Source organism: Barbus barbus, assembly GCF_936440315.1.
Source record: "Barbus barbus genome assembly, chromosome: 1".
Taxonomy (NCBI): domain Eukaryota; kingdom Metazoa; phylum Chordata; class Actinopteri; order Cypriniformes; family Cyprinidae; genus Barbus; species Barbus barbus.
The window spans coordinates 15,143,338-15,161,583 of NC_136729.1; the positions used below are offsets into that span (position 1 = coordinate 15,143,338).

The following is an 18,246-nucleotide window of genomic DNA, read 5'->3' on the forward strand; positions in this document are numbered from 1 at the left end:
CTCTGTAACAATTCATTCAATATGCATCTTTTGAATAAATGCAACTCTATCAGCCCGTTTCGTTGTTTTATTTACGCACTGCTCTCTTTATGCTGTAGCTGTCTATATTAACATTGATTATGGTTAGCTAACGGGCTAATAAGAAGAAATAATTAGAGCCGAACGTGTTTGTGAACAAGCAGTCTTTCATAAAGTCTAATGCAAACAAGGAGTGAGTGTGCATATGTGTGCTTGTTTGTTCTTTAACAGTCAATTTCTCAATATGGCCAATGTCAGTTTATGTGTATGTGTGTGCGTGCGAAAAACATGTTTGACCTTTTTCTGTCAATCTCCACATCTGTTCATTGATTATGTGTGTGTATCACTACAGTGCGTATAAATTGACAGGCCATAATTAAATGCACAGACCTCTCCACTATCTCCACCTCCAGCACCGCGCCAGTGACGCACGAGCCAGCAGCAGGAGAGTGAGTCATACAGCCCCCAGGGAGCCGCACTCCTCCTTCCTCTAGCTTCTCTGCCTCTCTCTCCTTCTCATTCATTCCCTTTGCTCTCATTTTTTCCCCTTGTCCTTTTTCTCTGTTGTCCTTTCACTCACTTTAGCATTCAGCATATATGGTTACAGACTCTCATTTATACATCTCTTGCTTTTTTCTTTGTTTCTGCTTCATACTTATGTTCTATTTGTATAGCACTTTTCACAATATTGTTTCAAAACAGCTTTACAGAAAATGCTTTTGTCAATGTTACAATTAGAAAGTATTTTGTCATCAGCCAGAGTTGAGGAAGTAATGTCCATACAGCAGTAATATATAGCTATATAAATTGGTAAATATAAACTTTAATATAATGGTTCAATGGTGGTTAGTTAACGTCATCAGTCATCAGCTTGCAGTTGTGATGATGATTGCAGTGGGCAGCCATTTATGCTGCGGTGCCCGGGGAGAAGTTGGGGGTTCGGTGCCTTGCTCAAGGGCACCTCAGTCATGGTATTGAGGGTGGAGAGAGCGCTGGACATTCACTCCTCCCACCTACAATCCCTGCCAGCCGAGACTCGAACCCACAACCTTTGGATTACGAGTCCGAATCCAAAGGTTGTGGTTAATCTCTAACTATTAGGAAGTCGTGGCCTAATGGTTAGAGATTACTTTCCACGAAAATGGAAAGTGTACTGGTAATTTGTGACTGTTCACTGTTACGTGTGAACACACAATGATATATATATATAAAAGTTAATTTGCAAAAACAGATAACTCTGTTTTTAACCATTTTCAAAAATCATGTTTTTTCATTCCAATTAATCTCAATCAAACTGCAGTTGGGTTATTTTGATTAAGTAAAAATAACTAAGAGAAATACAGCTAACTAACGCAATAAGACAATAAAAACGTGATAACATGACAACACAAAAAATGTATATTTTTGAAAAAAAACTAAAACAAAACTGAGTTACCTGTTTTTGCAAATAAAGTTTTCATATGTAGTTTAAAATCTATATTGGATTGTAAATATGGTTTCTGTATTCTGTATTTTAAAACAAAAATGTGAATATGTATTATTTAGCACTGTTGCACTAATAGCATTATTGTTTCCAAAGGTCTCATGTGGAATGAAAAAACATCCACAATTCAAAATACAGGTAAAATACTGGCGAAAAATCTATTTTAAAAATTTCTTCATATTAACAGTACATTGGGCCCTATTTTTAGTACATGTGTACACTCAGAAATGTATCAAAGCACAGTGCCAAATCATTGGCCTGCGAAACGTCTCACCAGCCTCAATAAAACGGCCAGAGGGAGTCCCATTGTACTGGCAAGCCCTGTTATGGACTGCCGATCCCCTGCCAACTCTGCTAGGTCTTTCATATTGACTATTTGGAGGGTGGGCAAAGCGTATTTACCAGCTTCACATAAATCTGACCCATCCTAGCAGCTCAGTAAGACTCACTGGCATCCTATTGAGGGTTGATGTGGCAGTATGCAGAGTGAAAAGTATGTGTGTGTTATCAATAGATGACACACCATCTGGAGGCTAAAGGTAATGGCTAGATCAAGCACATGGCTGCACACACTGCTGCTGCAGAGTCTCCACAATGCTCATTAATCATTTCAGATTTAATGAATAAAATTCTATGAAGCAATATTAATATGACAGGATTGTCCTAACAGAGTTTTAAGGTGTGAGTAAGTTCATGTAAGTGAAAGAGCTTGTGAGATGACATTGAAAAACTGTGTAGACAGTCGTAGGAACCGCAGTGGCCCCTCTCTTCCTCTCTCTCTTTCTTTCTCTCCTCGCCCACACGTGTGCAGTGGGGGGTGAAAGTGTGTGGGAGAGAGTCCGGTTCCAAACAAGGCGGTAAATCGTCAGGTCCAATAACATCAGCTCTATAGCACTACAACAAAACCACAGAATGAGAGAGGAAAAGAAAGAGCGAGGGGGTGGCATCATCAGACTAATGCGTATTGACATTATGGGGAATCTGAAATTAAATGGGAAATAAGTCTGCATTATTTATTTTTTAAAGGCTAATTGAATCTTATTTCATTAGTATTCTATATGCCAAAAGCAGGATTTGAGTATTTTATTGCACTTGGCAGATCTGGGCACTCTTAAAAATGAAGTTCTAAAAGGTGGTTTTTGCAATGATGCCATAGAAGAACCATTCTGGGTTCCCCAAAAAGTCTCTCAGTGAAAAGTTCTTAAACTCTCAGAAAAAAAGGGTACAAAAGCTGTCACTATGGTGGTACCTTTTCAAAATGTACACCTTTGTACTTAAGGGTGCATATTAGTATCAAATACCATATAAAATTCTTCTGAAAGTACCATATCAGATTTTTCATGAAACCATAGATGTCCATAAAAAGTTTTATTTTTAAAGTCGCAATAAAAACTGAAGAAGCAACAGGTCTTTTCTTCCATATTGCGGCATACATAAGTGTAATGCATTATTACAAAATAAAAAAAGTAGGGCAGGGACTTGATTGTATCCATTGGTTGTTGATTGGATTTTGAGATGTGGGCGCTGCACTCAAAAGTATAGGAAGATGATTGAAAGCTTGCAGGGGTGGGGTTTAAGTGGATTAAATAATTGAGAACGATTGAGAAGTCCTGCATATGTCACCAGAGATAAGTCTGTCATTTTACCAGAAGGTCCAGTTATGATATTTTTATTAAAAATGAGATATAAGATTGTTTAAAAATGAAAGCTAACCACAGATACATTTTGTTCACAATAAGATTTTTAATGTGCATTTAGAATAGGGTAAATTATTTCATGCCATTTTTAAGTTTGTAGTATATTGCAGATTTACTGACTGAGTGCGAAACCTCTCTGAATTGGCGCATTTGTGCATGAGGTTGAGAAGCGAGTGCAAGTGTCTATATAAATTTGCCACTGCCTGCATTATTTATCTTTTCCACTGAATTACACTTCACTTTTCATTCATCTCCTCTACTCCTCCTCGCTCTCCCCATCTTTCTCTCTGTGCTTCCGTCACACCCCACAGACCCCCTTCTCCCCTTTCATCATTCTCCTTTTCCTCCCAGAACACGTTCAATTTCAGGCCCCTCCATTTTTTTATATTCACAATACATCAGTTTTTCAATCAATGATATAAAAACGTGCACCTCAGACTCAAATAAAGCCAGCTAATCTTACAGGGATAAAGCACAGAATAAAAGTCAATGTTATCTTTGCTTAGTACAACTAATGCAAAAATGGTTTTAAATGTTGAAATCATTTCCACAATTTATATAGTTTGTAACTGAATGCAAAGGAAGTGGCTTCCGAGGCTTAGAAATGAAAAGATGTAAGCTAAGACAGAGAGTGTGTCATTAAGATAAGTGTGAGTTTGCAGATATGAAGAAAATTCACAAATCAAAACAGAAAGTGACAGCTGTTAAAATATAAAAGAAACTTCTATCCCCTCTTTTGATTTAAACCAGATGGATATTACTGTTAAATCACTTCACCTCAATCATATAAAAGTGGGATACAATTATAAACTCTCCAAAGTGATCATGTGATGTGCTACTTTCGTTGCAATGGATATGCTTACATCTTTAAACTGACATTACTTCAAATATTGTTTATAAGATACACAGCGTTTTTTATTGTCTCACTATATACTGCCAAGCTGCTGCTCTGCTGTAGAGCAATAGGATATGTATCAATATCAATGACACTAAAAAGGGCACTCGGCCTGGAGGCTCAAGAGGAGAGAAAAATGAATCATTCAGCATGTTCTTTCCCTCCTTGATAGCTGCCTTTGTCTGGTTCAGTCCCTATCTGTGTCTAGCAAAAATCCCCTGTGGTAAAATAATTTTCAAATGGTGCACGGCGACCCTGAATGTGTAAAAAGTGATTCTTTAAGCCATGTTTTTGATCTTCCAACGTTAATGTCATGTAGGCCATTCATCAAAACCGTGAACTCTTATAAATCACGTCAGGCTGTGATTTTTCACTCTAAATTGAATCTGCAGGGAGGTGGTAAATGCCATGCTATTTCAAAGACAAGTAGCCAGAGGAAATCTAAACAGCTTAATAAGTGTCCAGATGTGCAGAAGATTGCAGTGCATTGCAAAGATCAGTTTGTCAAAATTAACTGTTTTCATTCACAGTGTTCTTCAATATCATATCATCCTTTTTTGGGGAAAAAAAAAGAAAAAGGTCACATTATTTTAAGGTCCAACTCTCACTATTAACAAACCATTAACTACAACCTTTGCCTCACTAAACTTGTAATTTACTGCTTATTAATAGTTATGAAGGTAGTTGTTAAGTTTAGGTATTGAGCTTTGTAAGTACTAATAAACAGCCAAAATGTTCATAATAAGCATGCTAAGCAACTAGTTAATAGTGAGAATTGGTCCCTAAACTAAAGTGTTACAAAAATCTATTTAGCGGGAAACTTTCTTTTCATAAGGTATCCAAATACAAATAAACTGATCAAGTGATACTTCGTATGTATTTTCATAACAAAACCATTGCATAAAGAAATGACTATGCTCAGCTGTAAAATCTGTTGCCCAGCTCTAAAGCAGTTACATAAGCCAAGCCAAACACTGAATCATTCATTTATATGATCACTGATTGAAGCTTGGAAAAAAAGTTTCTTTGGCAGAATGATAATTCAAAAAAATTTAAATACACAGACCTTGTAAGTTTGCAGTCATAAAAAAAGCTTACTGCTGCATTATATAGATTGTATTATATCCAGATTGTACAATATAGTGTATTGGCAGTGTTAGTCTTACTCACATCCATGTATGACTACATTCCATTGCTGGCAATTTAAAAGGACGATCCAATGGATTATATGCAATGGAAAGTTATGACATTTTAAAGGTCATTTAGTGTAGGCGCCCACAGCTGTTGGTTCACTCCAACAGTCTTAAAAGATAATGTAATTCTGCACATATGCGATTCCCACCACGGATGTGGACTGTTCCATAAATAGAACCATCAATGGATCTGCACATGGCACTTCACTGGCAGTTCATTTTCCAACATTGGTACATTATTTACTCCCATGGCTATGTGGGCAAATCCAAAAATGCCACAAACCATTAGTTTTGTTGATGATGTCTGTACTACCTCAGCAACTGGCATTAGATTATTATGAATCAAAGATTATTATCATCATATAACTTAGGCCCAATGATAACATGATAGGAAATATCATGACTAAGTATAACTAACAGGTATTTTCAAATAATTTGATGCTTAACTCAATTTACATTTTTTATTAAAGTGAGCTAATACAATGAAATTTGATTCCATTGATTCCAATTTCATTCCATGCAATCCACTCCAATAGAAATTTAAGTGACCCATTTGTGTTGGGTAGTAGGGTGACCATATGCCCTCTCCTAAATTGCTTAAAAGGTCCAGGTCTTGGCTTTGTTTTTGCTATATTGATATGCTCTCTACAGTCCTTATACATTATATGTACATGTATTTGCATTGCTTTGACAGTTCTCAGTAGATCCCACCTTCTCTCATGCCATGATTGGCCAATTATGTACTACTTTTCAGTCATTGCCTTCAGCAAGCATGAACACAACAGGGGGGAAAAGTAATATCCCGGGCATTTTAGACAAATTAAATATCTTTCCAGCATATAGTATATCCAGGAAAAAGAGGATGCATGCTAGGTTTACATGCAACCAAATAATCTGCTAGTAATCGGATTGACAGCTCAATCAGACTAAAAAGCCTTCATGTAACACTACATCCAGATTCATCATTCGGAATGAATTCAGTCCAACTGAAACAAAAGTTGTGCATGTAAACATGGCCATGGATCAACCTTGTTGGGTCTGCAACTGCATGAATCTTTTTTTGTTGTTGTTGTTGTTACTGAAACTGGGAATGTGGCTTCTTTTTCCCCCAGCATGCTTTGCTTGGGACTGCATGGTAACTGCACACACACAAAAAAACTGAAGAATAACTTTATACAAAGCAATTGATACTACCTTCTACTATGCCAGTTGAGAGATAGGCCTATTGTGTTAATTAATGTGACTGGGTTTTGTTGCCGCTATTCATTTAATTGGAACATCCCTGAAGTTGTAGGCTTTTTTTAAATGGGTAGGTGGTGCTTGCATGTTGTCAAACTGACAGGGGAACTCTGTTTGGATAGTACTTTGTGTTATCAAGTCTTGCTTTGCTTTGTTTGTACATAAGCGTGGGCAGGAAGCCTCTGTCACATATCCAATCTAAGGGCAGCCCTCCCACGGTTAGTTGTCTGAATCGATTATAAATGGATTAATTTTTTTAAGGCTTCGGGTGCTGAAATTATGCTTGCTGTAGCGAGAGGGATTCATCTGGGGGAAGACCAAGACACGGTGGATGCCGCCACATTAACTCCCAGTCAGAGCCGGGAGAACAAACGACCAGTTAGCACCGCCGCCGCCGCTGCAAAGAACGCCAACGCGGCGTTCCCCATTCTGCGACTTACGCAGTACAGTGTGGAAATGATGGAGGCGGAAGAATTTCTCTTTCGGCTTCAGGAGATCATCGTTGGATAGGTCATTTGTCAGCAGAGTGCTGTTAATTCTCTGAGGCAGAACGTACCTCTTTCAGTCGCCTGCTCCTGTGAGACAATCGACGTCCCCTGGGTGAAGTTAAAGTAAACAGACACACCATCTTAGTTTCAGAAACACCATATTTTCCGACAGCCATGTAAACCACTGTCAACTCATTCTCACCATGAGCTAATCCAATTCGTTCATGTTTAACAGCACAGACATTCTGAAAGGGCAATTGAGAGAACGCTTAGATAGACTGCAGGAAAAGAGCGCATCACAATTTTGGAACTGATGGCTTTCTACATTAGGTACGTGTATGGATAAGTTGAACTTTTTAACTCGTGCAGAAATGCGGCTGTAAGGTCCTTTCTGCATCCGTTAGTTAGCTCTGAAAAACAATTTCACTAGAGATACTGCAACATGACACGCAATGCGTGCATAATGAAGAGTTTTCATTTTAAAAGGAAAAAGATGTGGTCCACCTGAAAACATTATAAAAACGAGTTTTTCTCGCACTTTTAGTCTCTTTCTACACACTACAATGTGTTAGTGTCCAAGCAAACCATGACTTTTTATTCAAAGGCTACAATAAAGTTAACCCGAACCTTTAGGAAATAAATATGCATTAAGTATAGAACGACATAAATTTACATTAGATGTGACATATTAACGTCCGGAATTATGCATTTTAAACAACAGGCTTTTGTTGCAAACTGAAATTGTCTACTTCGAGGATATTTTAACCTGTGATCTCTTTGCAGTTTGGATTTTGACGTTGCACAATGGAAAACAACATAGTGCTCTGAAACACTGTTCTGTAACATTGTGTTTTAGGCTAAATGTTTATTGTCCATTAGGCCTTGCAGAATAACGGTTGCAACAGCATACTGATACATTTCAAAACATCCTGTCACGACCTGGGAGCGGAAGAGGCACATTAAATGCAGATTAGACAAAACATGTATAATATGCATTTGGGATCGCTTTTTCACCATGCACTGACGATTCAAGCGCCAGCTGTTTCCTCTGTGAATTTCATAGAGTAATTGCATTTATACATTTTGCTAGTGAGGCAATGCACATCGTGATGAGGATCGTTGGTTCCTTTGTGTTACGCTGTCGTATGCAGCTGCATCTGGAAGGGACCGGTCTCGCGCTCCCCGTGTTGTCTAGCCCTCTCTACTCGGCGAAAAAAAGTACTATTTCATTCATCCCGTTTCCTTCCATTCATCTGGGCACTGCAGCGTAGCGAAGACTCGGGGTTCGATCAGCACCAACATTCTTATCAATGGAGAGGGTGACGTCAATGAGCTAGAGTGACGTGCGGTCACGTGGGCGCAGTGGGGCCGAAATAAAAACACGGAGAGCTGACCGTGGTGCTGAAAATATCCCCATAGCGTCGTGCAAGAAAAGCCAACCATACGGCTTCCACAACCGAAATCACTGTACAAACAAAACCGCAACATTCAAACAAAGAATTTATTGTTGAAGCGGATTCTTACACGTAGATCACGAGAATAACTTGCATACAAAGTTTGAAGAGGACACAGTTGGTGCGTCAGACTGCGCTGCCACTGACAGGATTCCCGGTAAGTCCCAGCTTTCTTTTTATAGTAACAGGCAACAGTAATGGCAGCCGTGGGAAAATAACTGTATATTGTAATGTGGACAGAAGAAACAAATAAAAAACGTAAAGATTTCGCTATATTAGCATGTTAAATAAATAATTCCCTGTATTAAACAAAACAAAACAAAACAACAACAACAAAAATGTTAAGGATGTGTAATAAAATACATTTGAAAAAATCTGCATTTAAAAAGAGGAGATGAGAAAAATATGTAGAAGCTAAAAGTAGGCTATAACATTTAATAAAATGTACATAATTGAATTATTGGTCAAGGAGCTAATCCAACCTATTAAAACCACCTTAGGAACACCAAGTATTGCAATGGTGACTTGTACACTTAATGATGAAGGTGACGGGGATGATCATAATGATTTTTACCACGCCCTTGCTCGTGCTTTCATCATCTTTCTCATCACCATAGCATCAGATACCCAAAATAACAACGCTGAGTCCAATCACAGAGATAAAAACATGTTTTTCTTTGGCTTGCCTTGACTTTTGCCTGTTGGAGTCCAAATTGACTTTTATTTTACATGTACCTGCTCATATGGAGTAGAGAAATGTTGACATGAAATTTAACAGCAGAGCATTCATTAGCGGTTTTCATGTCTTTCAAATATTGTTGATTGGGTTCAATTTGTGATAGCAGTATAGTTCAGTTTAAATCTTAAATCTAATAGATCTGTCTTAAAGCAGAAGATTATAGGCCTACTTGAGGACAAGGCTTCTTAGAGCCGGATTACTTAAGAGCTTTGTTGATGAGAACTCCCCAGTGTGCTCTGTTATTGACGGCAGTGAAAGACGGCGTTAGAGTTGTGCTTACATTGTGGAGACACGATTCTTGCAAGACCAAAAAAGTGCATTGGAGAGGCGATACAGACTGTTGTTTTTTAATAAAATTAAGAAAAAGTTTCTGCAGCATATGGAAAACACCGATGCCAAATTTTAGACATGTAAATCCGTGCATTGTAAGCCAGTTGGCACATATTTGACGATTGCTGCAGTGTTTTCTCGTGCAACGACGAGTGGAAATCTAGCCACATAACGAGATTTAACCATAAACATCTGTGTCGTGATGATCAAACCTTGAGCTCCAGGATCGTTTAATTTCAGAGCCAGTATTCATTACAAAATGAAAGTGAGATAAGAATGCTGTTTTATTCACGTTCATTGTTTTTGCGCTTCCAAAGCTTTAAAATCCAAATTCCATGGAACGATTCATTCATATAAGTTTTTTTTTGGATCTTAAACTTGCTTTTCATGGTCATGCTGAGATCCTCTGATCATCTTTGTATTGCTTACTCTTTAACCTCCCACGCATCGGAAGGGCTCCCCGCTAAGGCGCTTTCCCTCCTATACCTTATTAGCACTGAGCCGCGTGTGCGAGCAATCACATGTACAAAAGCGCTTCAGAGCCCTCACGAACTGCACCAGCTCAAGCCGCAGAGCCACTTAGAACGCCTTTGCAAAATCAGCGAAGCAGCACGCAATAAAACTAAAATTATAGCTTAACAAAAGATACCCCACTCAAATGTTTAAACAATTTTTGTGCAAAATATACATAAGGTTTGTTAAAATGATCTCTTCAGAGTAGAAAAATCATCATTGGATGACAAGGTGGGGAAAGTATTTGCTAAAGTGTACATTAACATTAGTTCTTCCATTATACAAATGGGTCATGAAAGGCTCTCAAGTATCAAACGTAAGTCATTCATACAAATTCATATTTAATATGCAGTGAATGTTGCATTCAGGAAGTCTGGAAAGAAGTGAATCATAAAAATGTGTCCATCTTATTTGAGAAAAAAATGTTCATCTTGAGCTACATTGCTCTGCATTGATGTGTGATGTTTGTGCTCAAATTAATTTATTCTAGTACAATTATCACAAAAGTACATCAAAACACTATACACATATAAAGCATAGATATATAAAAACAGTTATTTGGCAGTAACAGATTTGACCATTTTTTTAATTTTTTAATTTCTGTCTTTCAGGTTCAACACGTGTGCGGTCATGATCTTGTGCCAACAAACTTCAAATGTCCCCTTCATTTTCCTGTTCATGTTATTTAGTCTCACAGTCAGTCCTGCAACCTTCAGTCCAGTGACAGCAGATAGAAACACAGTAAGTGAAAACTATGCAGCATCCTCCTCTGCGCAGGAACAGGCTCAATATACTCAACCAGCTGAGGAACAGGGCACGCAACATGATGAAGATGATGAGCTTTTCAAAGACGTGGATCCTAGAACCTTAGCAGCAGTCCTTCTCGAAGCCCTCAACCAGCCCCAGAAGGAAAAGATGAGTGAACGAGAAGATGGGGGAGCGGAAGTTGAAAAGGAGAAGGATCTCCAGGGCCCAGACAGAGACAGAGATGGTCACAAAGAGCTAGAGCTGGTCATGGCAACTGCTGCAGCGCAAGGAAAAGACGAGAAAGAAAGAAAGGAGGAAGAGGAGAAAAAAAGGGCTGAGGAGGAGGAACGGCTAACGGAGAAAGTGACGAGCCGCACCACCAGTCAGACGGTACCATTAAAAGAGCAGGTGGCTCCACAGGAAGGGGCCACAAAAGAGGAGGTGATCAAGGAGGAGGAGAGGCAGGAGACAGAGAGAGGAGAACTAGCGGAGGAGGAAGAGCAGCTTAGTCCAGAGGAAGTGAAGAATCTGGAGACCATGTTAGAGGAATTCCAGAGCTACAGCACAGCCACTAAGAGAGAGCGTGACACGTCCACAGGCCAGAGGGAGAGCCGTGGGGAGTATTTTGATTACCTAGACCGCAATGGCCTCATGAGCAACGAGATCAAGTCTAAAGCTAAAGGCAATGACCTAGCACTGTCCAAGAAGAAGCTAAAGTGGCAGCTCGAACAAGAGAAGAACAAAATTCAGCCCTTACAAAGAGCAGGCAACTTCATGGATGACTTTTCCAACAACCTTGCTGACCCAGAGGAGGAAGATGAAGAAGATCAAGAGGATGAAGAACAGCTGAGCCCCGAAGAAGAGGAAACTCGGGCCAAAGCCGAGCAAGAGGAGGTGCGCAGACAGGCAGCAGAGGCACAAAGAGCCAAAGCGGAGGAAGAAAAGCTTGCAGACATTGCATCTGACATGCTCCTGAAATACATTGTGAAACAGGACAAGAAAAAGTACCAAGACAACAATGGGGCAGAAGATAAGCGCTCTGATGAGGACACTAGTGACGACGATGATGACATTGACCCACAGACCATCGATAAGCTGATTGAGATCTCCAGTAAGCTGCATCTTCCTGCTGATGATGTGGTGGACATTATTAACGATGTGGAGAAGAAGAAGAAAAAAGATGCTCCTGAAAATCTCCCATGGCAACGTCCTCTCGTGCCGCCTCCAGCCCCCGTTGCACCTTCTACGCTGTTACGTAAACCTCCCTCCTCAAAGCCTCCTCAACCGAACACAAACTCATTAAAAGCCTGGTACAAAGACAGGGCCTCGGTCAAGCCCAGCAAGCAAGAAATTTGGACGAGGCAGCAGTGGCCCTTTCGTACCTACCCTTCCTATAGTTTGTATCAAAAACCCTACCGAGGATATTACCCCATCTACGTCCCATCTCCAAAACCGAAATCCCGCTACTATCCCAAGCCCTCTTTCTCCCTCAACGACGTTCTGGGAAACTCACTGGACTATGACTCTGATTACTCCCCCAGACGAAAGTCCCGTCCCTGGGCGCAGTCTCGCCAAAGAGTCCAACCAGCCTTCCAGCGAAACTTCTACTTCCCTCACCCTCGGACTTTCAAAGCCGTTCCCATGCCTAAACCCCGGTCACCTCCGCGTCGTTGGCCATCCTTTTATTACCCAGCCCGAGCTCCTGTAGTCACCAGGGAAGATGATTACTACAGTCCGCTGAGGCAGCCGCCACAGGACAGCGAAGACGAGCTGGAGAACTTCATCAAGAGAGTCTTTATGAAACATCCCAGGATGTTTCAGTGAGCAGACTGGGGGTGGGGGGGACAGAGCGATGAGGATGAGGAGTAGGAGAGGAAAGCGAAAGGGAACAACTTAAAGACTGTTCATGGCCAACGTATCATGTTCTGGTTTCTTTTGCTGAAATAAGTTCTGTCGTACTCATTTATTTGCCTCAGATTCAAAGTTTACCCTTAAGACAGAACATATTCAGGATCTTCATGTCTAACTAACCACATCTTCCACCCTCCTCCCCCTGGAGAGACTGAAAGACCAGTCAAGCTACTGGAGCGGTGAGAGGAAAGGGTGCTTAAATATCTCAAATACCCAACACTGAAGTTCTGCAGACCCCTAGAAGGCCTTTATAAAGGAGCAGATACCTGCTAGCATTAAACAACATGTTTTCATCCAATGCAAAGACATTCAAGATAGAATCTGGAAAGACTTGCCATTATTATGGAAGCAAATTCCATTAAGTCTTGTTTAACTATCTTTTTTGTTTTGTTTTGTATATATTGGACATTAAAAATCCCAGTGGTCAGTATCATTGGTCATAATGTAGAGAGGGATAGCAAAAAAAATACTCTAAATGCACCTTCAAAGAACGCAAATGCGCAGATTTATTCAAACAGAAAAACCATCACAGTGCCATAATGGTGGAAATATACATTTTGTTTATTCTATACACCAAATGTATTCAGTCTTACTTGTACCTCAGAGTATTCTGCTTGAGCATTTACCATTTGTGCGTTCTCTTGTGAAACAAAGGACACACTCTAAGTCTTGTACATAGAATTAGTTTCTTATCGCTGTCTGCGTTTTGAATTTTTTCCTTCGATGTGTTTATACCATTGTTTTTTATGCAAAAAGATAGAAAGCTGTTGCAAAGGACATTCATACATTCCAACGATTTCTAAGAAACAAATTTATTATTTCATAGAAGCTGTTTTTAATACAACTTTTAATTGCCTTAAGACACTCTCTTCCCCTTTTCAGATGAGCAGCATTTTTGTCACAGACTGGCTGAAAGGTTTGTTCTCAAGCTCATAAACTGAAAAGCAGTGATCAGTCTTTCAACATGTTTTACAAATAAAACATATATATTAAAGATAATTAAAAACATGTATTTCATGTTTGTGGTTTTAAATGTGTCAAATGTTAATGGTTTATTCAAGAGGAACCTTGCCCCTACGACAGTTACATCTTACCAAAATCAATCACTGGGCCAATGAGAGCTCAATCAAAAAGCATAGACAATCTATTAAATGATTATAGTTCACATGGGACAGAAGCAATCCAGATCAACTCAATATCAGTGGTAACGTTAATTAAGTGAAAACTGAAATAAAAAACTAAATCTTGCAGGAATGATTAAACTGGCTGAAATTGTCCCAAATGAAATGATTAAAAAGTAACAAACTGGTGCTTGTCAATCTAAAAAAGAAAAGTAAGGGGGAGGCATACACAGTTCTAATTTTCTTTAAATGGTTTGAAAGACTGTCAGATGAAAGCTAGGGGAGAAATGGTTGAGAATATCTGAACCAGTGGAGGAGTAAAGTTTCTGCACGTTACTGTAAACTTGCATCTAAAATGTGTTGCTTCTTTGAAGACATTATGAGCATTGAAAAAAAAAGTATAAAAAAAGACTAGTATATCCAAGTAAAAATGCCATTAAGTCTTGTGTGAGGAAAAAATGTTGATGTCCTTTCTAGATGTATCTTGTACGTAACATAATAAACATGCGTTTGCTGGATGTAAATAACCGCATGTTGATGACTAGTTTTGCTACAGAGAGAAATAAATAAACCTGACTATTTTTTATTAAGATTGTTTTTTTTAATTCCTTCTTGGAAAGAACATGATTGTGAGATTTGCACACATTTCATACATTTATTTACACACTAATAGTTCCTGCATATAGCACACTCAAATTGCACAAACACAGCACAAATTGCAAAATTAAAGTTTTGGTTTAACGTGTTCCATTACTAGATGGTACCTTAACAGCTTATAACAGAAAGAAAAGTATGTTAACACAATATACTTTAACGACAACAAAATTTGCACATAGCACCAAAACAATACTGAGATCAGAGTGTATTACCAAAAGGAAATTAAACATGAACATTTACATTCGCAATTAGCCCAACAAACTGTGTGAGCCCCAGAGCCAATCAATGCCACATAACATCTCCCTAATTGCATGCCAGGTCAAATTTTCTCTTAGCTTTGATATGCTGTACGTAAGCAAGTACAGACACGTATGTGTACTAATTAGCACATTATTAAGAGACAAAAGAACATTAAAATAGGGCCAGTGGACAGATTTACCATTGAAAGGGATCAGGAAGGGAAACTGTGGGCTATGTAACAAGAAAGCAAGTGGGGCAGGGGTCTCAACTAATGAGAGACTGGGCACATTAGTAGTCCCACTAGGACTGCTGTGTGCAATCAAAGACTTTCAGCAAGGAAGGCTGTTCTGGGGAGAGACGTCCCACTATCACACCACATGAGACATGTCTAGGAGTGAGGTTTGCTTTGCATGTAAATAAACTTAAAGGGATAGTTCACTGTGGAAAAAGAAACAAACAAAAATAAATCTTAGGTGGAGCACACAAAAAAAAAATATTTTAAAGAATGTTTTAAATGCTTTGGTCTATACAATGAAAGTCAAAGGGGTCCAAAACAATATTTTGAATTTTTTTTTTTTAAATATCCTCTTTTATGTTCCATGGAAGAAGGAAAGTCATAAAGGTTTAGAACGATGTGAAGATGAGTAAATGATGACTGTTTTGAAAGAAACTCACCTGCATTAAAAAGCCCATATACAGTACATGAAGCCCAAACTAATTACTTTTGTCCTTGCCTGTGTTTAATTAGTTACCAAGCTATAATACATGACCTGAATGCGTTTTTAATTAGTCTTTCTTTAATAAAACAAAAACAATATAAGATCAATTTACCCGTGAAGCAACACAGCATAAGGTATAAAGACGTTTTTAAATTAAATAATTTAAATAAGTGAAAAATTCTACCAATACAGTAAGATGCACTTATACAAAAATACATTAATTTTCTCTGACATTCATTCTGAAGTCATATCACATGGAGATGAAGAACGAGTGATGTAGTGCATTTAGATGTTTTTTTTTATTCAAAGTGACTGTGGGACAATCTCCTCAGGACAAACACAACAAAGAGCAGTAAAAAAAAAAAAAAAAAAAAAGCAATATAATTAAAATATTTCATACGTAGTTCAAATCTATTAACATTCACTGACATATCACTCGAGATATACAGATATAAAAATTATAATTAAACTTGATTTGGAATACTACTTGTGCACAATGCACATTTCTTAATATTAAGCGTTTTAATGTCATTATTGCTGTGGATTGTATTTATGATGAATGACATTTGAATAATATCAGTCTTTAAATGCAATATGTAAAGTGTACCTAAAGTATACTTGCAACAGTTCCACTTTAGCACGATCAAATATACTTCAGCATATCTTTAGTTGGACTTCAGCACTATTTCTGCACGATTAAAGTGCATTATGTACAAAATTAGTTGTTTCAATTTAGCAGGCTTTAAGTAACACCAAAAAGTACAGTTGCAGGGTATTTTTATTAAGTACTCAAATATGTAAATGTATTTGTAGTATACTTTTCATTAAATAAATGTATTTCAAATACGTTTTAGTATATTTATTTTTCACTATGGAACTGTGACCTCAGTAACAGTCTTTTGTGGCTCCAACTTGAACTTAATGGTCCTTAACCATTAGGTAACTACTCATATTAATTTTCCTAAAAATGTATTAATATAATTCCATCTCTTAAAAGACCGTTCAGCAAAAGTGATTACACGACAACCTCAAAACCTGTCTCACTGCTGTCACAATGACAGCAGTGAGACAGCTTTGTTAACAAGGACCTTCGTATGTAAAGTCCTTAGCACTAAATCACTTAACAACAGGAATTTTCCATTTGCAATGGTATCAACAACGACTACACAAGACAATGCTGGAAGCAATCAAGTAGTGACAGCTACAATTTCCCCATGAATAAATCAATAAAACGAGAAAACTAAGGTTTTCAAAACAAAGACAGAAACAAAATTAAACAAAGAAAGTGTCAGACTAATGAAATGACTATAGTGAAATTGTAATTAAAAACTAAGAGTCTTGGTATACAGAGATAACAAAGAAGTGGCAAGAGGTAGTCAATAATAATGTTAATGAAGAAAGTGAGGGGGTGGCTATGAGAAAGAGAAATAGAGAGAATGGGGCAACGGAAAGGTTGATAAGGAAAGCGCAGCCCACAGAGAAGCAATGATTCATGAGTCACATGGTTGAGAGGTGAGTCATACTCGCTCTACTGCAGAACCCTCAGCCTCCAACACACACTGACAATCCTTTGTCACATTCACTTACTCAGGCACAGCCACAGGGAAGAGTAATTGTCAAATTCAGTCTAACAGACTCCATAATGCCACCCGATTCAATTAAATATAAAGAGAAACATCTAACAATGTGTGTTAAATCCAATCGTGCACAATCAGGCAATTTTGCACACTGACAAATGCCAGAAAAAAAAGCATGTGCACTTATCAAAGAGAAAAACACTCCCTTTTTGTGACACCTGCGCACCAGCACACAAACAAAATGACAAACATGATTTCCTTGCCCTGAAGGCTTGCCCAGAAAACAGAGGAATGAAAATGCACTTTGCTCTCTTGATCAAATATCGAATCTGTCCGGCATTCTCTATGACTCAAATCCCAACACCCCCGATGCAGGGGGAAGAAAGCTCAGCATAATGGGAAAACCCACAGAAAGCCCATATGTTCCCCCGCCTCCGCTAAAGAAATCTCTGCCAAGTCTATCAGCGTGTTGGCCTGGAGCGGTCTTCACATTTCATTATGGAGGTGGGAAGTTCTAGGGTGGGTTTGCCTGTAAATGCTGTCCCAAGATCAGTTTTCACTGGCAGTCATCTGAAGCAAACCTCACATCATTTCAAGGGCAAGTCTGAAACAATAAGGCCAAATTACAATACAACTGACTGCTCATCAGGACAGAAATAGATTCTATAGGGCACCATTTCCAGAAAGGTCTCAAAAGGTTAACCTAGACCTCTCAGGAGTCACCTTTATAAAGGTAAAGAGAGGGTGAGACTCACTCTTTACAGTGGATGAAGAGTTACTGTCCATAAGGATAATGGGATAGCAGTAACAACATGACATTAAAAATTCATCATGAGGTAGGCAGAGAGGCCAGGCAATTATGACGGGCGGAAGGAGGTGGGGAGAAAGCGAGAGAGAGAGAGAACATGCAGAGGCACTTGGCAGAAACTCTGTTTCCACTGGAGATGCACTGGTGCCAGATCGATGGAAAAAGACTCATACAGGGGAGAAATTAGGGCATTCATCCATCAAACCATCAGTGTGAGACCAGTATATTATACTTACCTTCATGTGCTCAACAGAAGCTAAACACTGTTTCAGGTAAACACAAAGACAAGTTTGATTAACTTTGCAATTATAATGACTTCCTCATCAAATGACACACTGCGGAAATGCATCTGCTGCGAAAGGCCAGTTTGAGGATGAGGCTGTATGTTTATGTTTTGTTGTCCAGAATTTCCATTAT

At 38.7% G+C, this 18,246-nt stretch overlaps 1 protein-coding gene across 1 annotated transcript; it reads left to right on the forward strand.

Annotated features, from left to right (window-relative positions):
• The first annotated feature begins 8,380 nt into the window (after nucleotides 1-8,380).
• Nucleotides 8,381-14,410, forward strand: LOC306875406 (uncharacterized protein). The gene is made up of 2 exons (XM_079425932.1): nucleotides 8,381-8,624; nucleotides 10,661-14,410. Exon 2 carries the CDS (start codon nucleotides 10,680-10,682, stop codon nucleotides 12,618-12,620), a length of 1,941 nt encoding a protein of 646 aa, XP_079282058.1. The 5' UTR covers nucleotides 8,381-8,624; nucleotides 10,661-10,679; the 3' UTR covers nucleotides 12,621-14,410.
• Nucleotides 14,411-18,246: the final 3,836 nt, after the last annotated feature.

Bases quoted from the DNA above. Each gene is read 5' to 3' on its own strand.
- LOC306875406 (XM_079425932.1), top strand. From the start codon at position 10,680: ATGATCTTGTGCCAACAAACTTCAAATGTCCCCTTCATTTTCCTGTTC.